This window comes from Loxodonta africana, chromosome 16 (assembly GCF_030014295.1).
Source record: "Loxodonta africana isolate mLoxAfr1 chromosome 16, mLoxAfr1.hap2, whole genome shotgun sequence".
Taxonomy (NCBI): Eukaryota; Metazoa; Chordata; class Mammalia; order Proboscidea; family Elephantidae; genus Loxodonta; species Loxodonta africana.
The window spans coordinates 2,259,155-2,267,328 of NC_087357.1; the positions used below are offsets into that span (position 1 = coordinate 2,259,155).

Below are 8,174 nucleotides of genomic sequence, written 5' to 3' on the forward strand. Positions count from 1 at the left end.
TATCAACATTTTTTTTTAATTTTTATTTTTAACCTCATCATTTTCTTTCAGATTTTTATTAAAAAATTGCATCATGGTCTGAAATATATAACCTATCTTGAAATTTAGATTGTATTTATATGAATTGGTTTACAATGAACTAGCTTGCAAAGATATTTATTTGTTCTTTCAGTTACATGTGTTTGTATTTGATATTTTTAAAACATAAGCCAGTTTTTTTGGATAATCGTATTTAAATAATATTTTCTTATCGTTGAGTATTGTTATTACTAATGTGAAAATTTTTAAGAATATTAAAAATATAATGTATTAAAGTGTTGCTAATTTTGTAAATTATAATTTATATAATTTATTGAACACTTTTAGCAAGTTAAATATTTTTCATTTATCAGGTTTTCCAAAACAGTAAAGCTTTGCAATAGAAATTTTTTTTAATTTTTTGTTGTGATTTTTATTTGTCATATTCTATTTCATGGGTTAGAACATTCAAAAAAAATCATACTGTTGTTAGAATAAGTCTTTGTTTTTTTCTGAATTAAACAAACATCCATCATTATTTTATATCATTGTGTTTGCTGTTTTAGAGAAAAACACTTCTTTGAGAAAGACCTATAATGAAGAATGAAGTTTCAATAGGATCAAATCCTTTTTAGAATATATGAAATGTGTATAGTATCTTTCCTGTATAACTTAGAGATGTGATTATAGTCAAATGTGCCTTAGTTTACACCAACTTGGCTGACTATAGGTAAAGTTAAGAACAAATTTCTACAAGATTAGATTTGTATATGAACCCATAAGCTTTATTTGCAATTCATGAATGTGAAGTTTCAGACAAAAGATTCCCAATTCATGAATAGCATCTACAGGTTATAAGTTCTTATACAAATCTAATATTGTAAAAATTTTATTTTTAACAGCTATGGGATTAATGGAACACTTTGAACTGGGATAAGCTCAGCAGGCAAATCTTAATTGGTTAACTCACGTTTTGGCTTCTGGGAAGGTCAGGCATTTACAGAAACTAGACCTAGGTTTGGTTTGCTGATGTGGGGCTTAGCATAAGTGACTGCATCTTGGACCAAGTATAGTCAAGTTAACAATAAATGTAACTTTATGACAGATCATTGAATTCTTTATGCCAGAATTGTATTTGTATTTGCATGTATATAATCAACAGTTGGCATTGTCAATTAATTTTCTTATTTGTCATACTTTATATTAAAGCTGACTAGTTTTCATTGAAAATAATTTCAATTTCTCAACTTTGTTGAGCAATATTTATAATAACAATTATCTAAAACTTTCAAATTTTAATGGGGCATCAGTAATTTTTGATTCCATATCTTGATTGAGGAGCAAATAATAACATTTACTGTCATTTCTTCCAAGTGCAGTTTAAATGTAAATTTCACCTATTAGTATAAAGGGGCCTAGTCAAATTCAAAATGCCATTCTTGACATGCTCCATGAGTTAAACTTAGATTAATAATTGCTAACTTAACATTTTAATGTTTCTTTTTCTAGCCCTTCTTAAGGTCCTGCATTTTTTTTTTGGGGGGGGGCCTGCCTGGGCAACAAATTTCCACATACACTTAAGGATATTATAGAAATAACTACCAATTCATTTATGAGAGCTGTAATATTCCTGACATACAAATGGTAATATATAGCCAATATAATTTCAAAATTGAAAAATGGAGGAAGAAATGCTTTTTGTGAGAATGTTATACCAAATTTGACCATCACTGTCATGTTAAATTATTTAAATGAATGGAGTAAAAGATTTTTTTTTTCATACCAAGTAAATACATCTCCAATCTATCATCTGGAAGATATTTAAAAGGGGAGAAAAAACTCATGTTGGCAAATCACCTAAATATTTAAGTCCATATTATATTTTTATTCTGTAAGAAGTGAAAAAAAAAAAAAAAAATTTATCATTTTTTTTTTCAAAGTGGCCATTGCTCAACAGACACAGATTCAGTGGATAGAAATGGGGGGAGAAATAGTCACCTAAAACGATTCAAGGAAATTCTACTGCATTTAGTAATCATTTTGTTTTCTTTTGAAGGACATTCAATGTTGTTTACATTGAATTTTCAGATACTGTCTGCTTTATTTTTATTTAAACCATGAAGACAGAAAATCAAACTTTTGGAGCAGAGTTTATACTTCTTGGCTTTTTCCAATACGGCCAAATGAACACTGTCCTCTTTGTTGCCATCATGGGCCTCTTCTCAGTGACTTTGATGGGGAACATCACACTGATCCATCTCATCCGATTGGACACCCGTTTCCACACTCCCATGTACTTCCTCCTCAGTCAGCTCTCCTTCACTGACATGATGTACATCTCCACCACCGTACCCAAGATGGCAGCAAACGTTCTGTCAAATAATAAGACCATTACTTTTTTAGGTTGTAAGATTCAAACCTTTGTGGTTTTGACCCTCGGTGGAACTGAAGTTCTTCTTGGTTTCATGTCTTATGATAGATATGTAGCCATCTGTCACCCTTTACATTATCCTGTGCTCATGAGCAAGACGATCTGTTTGTCCATGGTCACACGTGCTTGGGCCAGTGGTTCTATCAATGCTTTAATACATACACTGTATGTATTTCAACTTCCATTCTGTAGATCTCGGATCATTAACCACTTTTTCTGTGAAATTCCATCTCTAACACCTCTGGTGTGTAAGGACCCCTCCCAGTATGAGTACACTGTCCTATTTAGTGTCCTTATCATTCTGCTGCTACCAGTCATGGTAATTCTGGCTTCTTATGCCCCGGTGGTTATTGCGGTTTACCAGATGGTCTCCGGTAAAGCGCAGACAAAAGCCATCTCCATGTGTTCCTCTCACCTGATTGTGACAAGCCTATTCTATGGGACTGTTCTCTCCACCTATACAAGACCACACTCCTTGCATTACCCTGAGGAAGAAAAGTAGTGGCAGTATTTTACAGCATATCATACCTCTTCTGAACCCATTTATCTACAGTCTGATGAATAAGGAGGTCATGGGAGCTGTGAAAAGATTGCTGGGATAATGGATATTTGTACAGAAAATATGACTTTAGGAACCCTTTATAGTTTGAGACTGAACAACATGCCTTGACTAGCCTACTGTCTGGAGAGATGTAAGCTCCAAGAAATGTTTACAAAATAAATAGACAAATGCCTTCATTTCTCCTCTTTTCAGAAATAACTAAACCATTGCTATAGGAACTGGACTGATTTACCAAATCAGCAAGAGAATGGTTGCCATTATCTGTGTTGTTTATCTTCTAAAGCAGTAGATTTAGTACCTATAAACACAATACTCCCATGTCATAACAAATATTTTTTCTTCTTTAATTTTCTGAAATAAAATGCATAGAAAATATAATTTATCACATAATGCATAATATCTAGAAAACACATATGATGACCAAACTGTAGTATAAAGCAAATTTCATATATCCACTCATTCTTTCATTCATTGAACAGAAGTTTTAATGCCTTCACTTTGTATGTGATGCTGTTACAGGCACTGGTGATACGGGATTGAGCAATATAAAACTCACATAAATGTCTGCTCTCTTAAAGTTTGTATTTCATTGTGAGGAGAAAGATAATACATAATATTATTGCATAAATTTTACAGTATATCAAAAAGTATTAATTGCCATGAAGAAAAACTAAGTGGAAAATTGGAAAAGGCAAACCAAAAGATGTTTGCAATTATAAGTAAAATAGAGAAGGGAGAACCAAGAATGTGACTTTTGTCAAAGACTAAAAGGAGTTGAGGAAGAGAGTCAAGTGGACATCTGAGGAGGAGTGTTCCGGGAGGAGTAAAGGACAAGTGAGAACTTCCTGTGATGTGAACATGCCCAGCATTGGCACAAAAGATCAAGGAGTAAATTGGTGAGACTTAGGCATTAGGTAGATGTAATGGGGCCAGAACGTGTAGTGTAAATTAGGTCAGTATGAGGATTCTGGCCTTTAACCTAAAATGCTGGGCAACCATTGCTGAGTTGTGAGTATAGAATTGATGTGAACACAAGGAGCCCATTGCAGTAGTCCAGTTGAGACAAAATATTGCCTTGGATCAAAGTGATATTAGTGGGTGAACAAAAACTGGACATATTCAGGAGAATGGGAGAAAGCAGACATTTGAGTTCTGTGGACACATGGCATATGAAATGCTATGAAATAAGAGGCATTCAGAATTGGGCTAAGACTTGGACTAAACAACTGGAAGTATGGAATTGTCATCGTTATAGTTTGGGGGAAACCACGGGTGGAGCATTTTCATCATTCGACATCTCTTGTGCTACTTCCACTTTGACCTCTTGGCCCCACAAATGCAGTCATTATTCTGACTTCTATCACCATTAAATAGAAGCTCTTATTTCTCATCACCATTGAGTAGAAACTTTGGAATCAGAAAAAAAGTTCTCTTTGATGTCTGGCTTCTTTTAGTAAACATATTTAAAAGATTTAACCATATTTTTGTGTGTCTCGGTAACTCTATCGTTTATATTACAAAGCTGCATTCCACTGTATGGCTCCTGAACAATTGTTTCTATTCTGATGCAGAAAATGTTTGGCTATCATGAATAAAACTGCCATAAAACTTCCTGTACAAATGTTTTTTGAGAACATATTAACTGAATTATCTTGTATATATAACTAAGATTGAAATTACTTGGTCATATTTTAGGTACATGTGTAGCTATAAATGTGTTATCACAATGTGGGTTTAATCATTTAAAAAAATAAAAAATAAATTATTTTTTTTATTCCATTCAGCAATACGTGAGAAATTCTTAGAGTCTAATTGTTGATTATAAATAATCTGGTGACTTGCTAAGCTACCTGGTGCTAAATATAAAGTTGGATATAAGCCATGACAATAAAATCCAACCAGTACTCAAACAGTGCAAGAATAACGGTACTGGAAGGGAGTATGTATTTTCTGTGATGTATTTCAGATAATCACTGCCAAGATTTTTTTTTTAATACATTGTCAATAATTTTAATAATAATGGTTTGTAAAGGCCTTTAGGAGCACTGATTTTTGGTTTAAGACAAAATCCATTTATTGCTCTGTGAATACCTTACTTTGGTCAGTTTGTTTGGTTATAATATAATGTACACCTGTAAGTTCACCATCCAACCCAAGAAAAAAAAGATAATTTGTTTAACTACCTTTAGTGCTCCAGCGTATCCTACGACCAAAACAAAAAAAAAAAACACCACCACCAGTTTCCCTTGAAAAATTCCAACTCATGAAAACCCCATGTGTGCCAGAGTAGAGCTATATTTGATAAGGTTTTCAGTGGCTTATTTTTCCAAAGCTGATCACCAATCCAATTTACTGAGATGCCTCTGAGTGGACTGGAACCAATCAAACTCTCAGTTAACAGTGAACATGTTAACTGTTCACACCATACAGGGACTGCTCATATCCTATACTACCACCATCTTTTTGAATTTTTAGTTTTCTTTCTTTTTTTTTTTGGTTGTAATCATGCTTTCTTTTTTTAAAAAAAAAAAATTGTGCTTTAACTGAAAGTTTACAATTCAAGACAGTTTCTCATACAAAAACTTATACACACATTGTTATGTGACCCTAGTTTCTCTCCCTACAATGTGACAGCACACTCCTTCTCTCCACCCTGTATTCCCCTGTCATTTCAACCAGCTCCTGTACTCCTCTCATCTTTCCTCCAGACAAGAGCTGCCCATGTAGTCACATGTGTCTACTTGAGCTAAGAAGAACACTCCTCACCAGTATCATTTTATGTCTTATAGTCCTGTCTAATCCTTCTCTGAAGAGTTGACTTCAGTAATGATTTTAGTTTTGGGCTAACAGATAGTCTGGTGGCCATGAACTCTGGGGTCCCTCCAGTCTCAGTCAGACCATTAAGTCTGGTCTTTTTACTAGAATTTGAGGTCTGCATCCCACTTTTCTCCTGCCCAATCAGAGTTCACTGTTGTGTTCCCTGTCAAGGCAGTTGTTGGTGGTAGCTGGGTACACTCTAGTTCTTCCAGTTTCAGGCTGATGGAGTCTCTGGCTTATGTTGCCCTTTCAGTATCTTGGGCTCATATTTTCCTTGTGTCTTCAATGTTCTTTATTCTTCTTTGTCACAATTGTTGCATCTTAGATGGATGCTTCCTAACTTAAGACCCCAGACACCACTCACCAAAGTGGGATGCAGAACGTTTTCTTAATACACTTTGTTATGCCAATTGACCTAGATGTCCCCTGAAACCATGGTCCCCAGACCCCCATCCCTGCTACTGTGTCCCTCGAAATGTTTGGTTGTATTCAGGAAACTTCTTAGCTTTTGGTTTAGTCCGGTTGTGCTGACTTCCCCCGTATTGTGTGTTGTCCTTCTCTTCTCCTAAGGTAATTCTCGTCTACTATCTAATTAGTAAACACCCCTCTCCCTCCCTCCTCGTCCTTGTAACCATAAAAGAAAATTTTCTTCTGTGTTAAAAACTTTTCTTGAGTTCTTATAATAGTTATCTTATACAATATTTGTTATTTTGCCACCACCTAATTTCACTCACCATAATGCCTTCCAGATTCCTCCATGTTACGAGATATTTCATGGATTCATCATTGTTCTTTATGGTTGTGTAGTATTCCATTGTGTGAATATACCAAATTTGTTTATGCATTCATCCACTGATGGGTGCCTTGGTTGTGGAAACCTTTTTGCTATTGTAAACAGAGCTGCAGTGAACATGGGTGTGCATGTATCTATTCATGTGAGGGCTTTTATTTCTCTAGGATATATTCCAAGGAGTGGGATTGCTGAATCATACAGTACTTGTATTTGCAGTTTTTTAAGGACGCACCAAATTGACTTCCAAAGTGGTTGTACCATTTTTCATTTCCACCAGCAGTGTGTAAGTGTTCCAGTCTCTCCACGACCTCTCCTACATTTATTATTTTGTGTTTTTTTGATTAATGCCAGCCTTGTTGTGGTGCGATGATATCTCATCGTAGTTTTGATTTGCATTTCTCTAATGGCTAATGATTGTGAGCATTTCCTCAGGTATCTGTTAGCGACCTCAATGCCTTCTTTGGTGAAGTGTCTGTTCGTATCCTTTACCCATTTCTTAATTGGGTTATTTGTCTTTTGTTGCTGATGTTTTGCAGAATCTTATAGCTTTTAGAGATTAGACACTGATTAGATTTGTCGTAGCCAAAAATTTTTTCCCAGTCTGTAGGTTTTCTTTTTACTTTTTTGGTGAAGACTTTGGATGAGCATGAGTGTCTGATGTTTAGGAGCTCCCAGTTATCTAGTTTCTCTTCTGGTGTTTCTGCATTGATAATAATGTTTTGTATACTGTTTATGCCATGTATTACAGCTCCTAGCGTTGTCCTGTTGTCCCTATCTTTTCTTCCATGATCTTTATTGTTTTAGACTTTATATTTAGATCTTTGATTCATTTTAAGTTAGTTTTTGTGCATAGTGTGAAGTATGGGTCTTGTTTCATTTTTTGCAGATGGATATGCAGGTTTGCCAGCACCGTTTATTAAAGAGACTGTCTTTTCCTCATTTAATGGACTTTGGGCCTTTGTCAAACTTCAGCTGCTCATAGGTGGATGACTTTATGTCTGGATTCTCAATTCTGTTCCATTTGTCTCTGTATCTGTTGTTGTACCAGTACCATGATGTTTTGACTACTGTGGCAGTATAACAGGGTCTAAGATCAGGTAGTGTGAGGCCTTCCACTTTGTTCTTCTTTTTCAGTAGTGCTTTGCTTATCTGGAGCATCTTCTGTGTCTGTAAGAAGTTGGTGATTTTCTTTTTTCCATCTCATTTAAAAAAATGCCATTGGAATTTGGATCAGGATTGCATTGTATCTGTAGATCACTTTGGGTAGAACAGACATTTTCACAATGTTGAGTCTTCCTATCCACAAGCAAGGTATGTTTTCCCATGTATGTAGGTCTCTTTTGGTTTCTTGGAGTAGTGTCTGGTAGTTTTCTTTGTATAGGTCTTTTAGTCTCTGGTTAGATTTATTCCTAAGTATTTTATCTTCTTGGAGACTACCGTAAATGGTATTGATTTGGTGATTTCCTATTTGACGTTCTCTTTGTTGGTGTAAAGGAATCCTACTAAGTTTTGTATGTTTATCTTGTATTCTGATACTTTGCCAAATTATTCTA

The 8,174-nt window shown here is 34.9% G+C and overlaps 1 protein-coding gene across 1 annotated transcript; it reads left to right on the plus strand.

Annotated features, from left to right (window-relative positions):
* Positions 1–1,863: 1,863 nt before the first annotated feature.
* On the plus strand, positions 1,864–3,435 carry LOC100662814 (olfactory receptor 2AK2-like). The gene has a single exon (XM_010601896.3). It carries the CDS (start codon positions 2,136–2,138, stop codon positions 2,949–2,951), a length of 816 nt encoding a protein of 271 aa, XP_010600198.2. The 5' UTR covers positions 1,864–2,135; the 3' UTR covers positions 2,952–3,435.
* Positions 3,436–8,174: the final 4,739 nt, after the last annotated feature.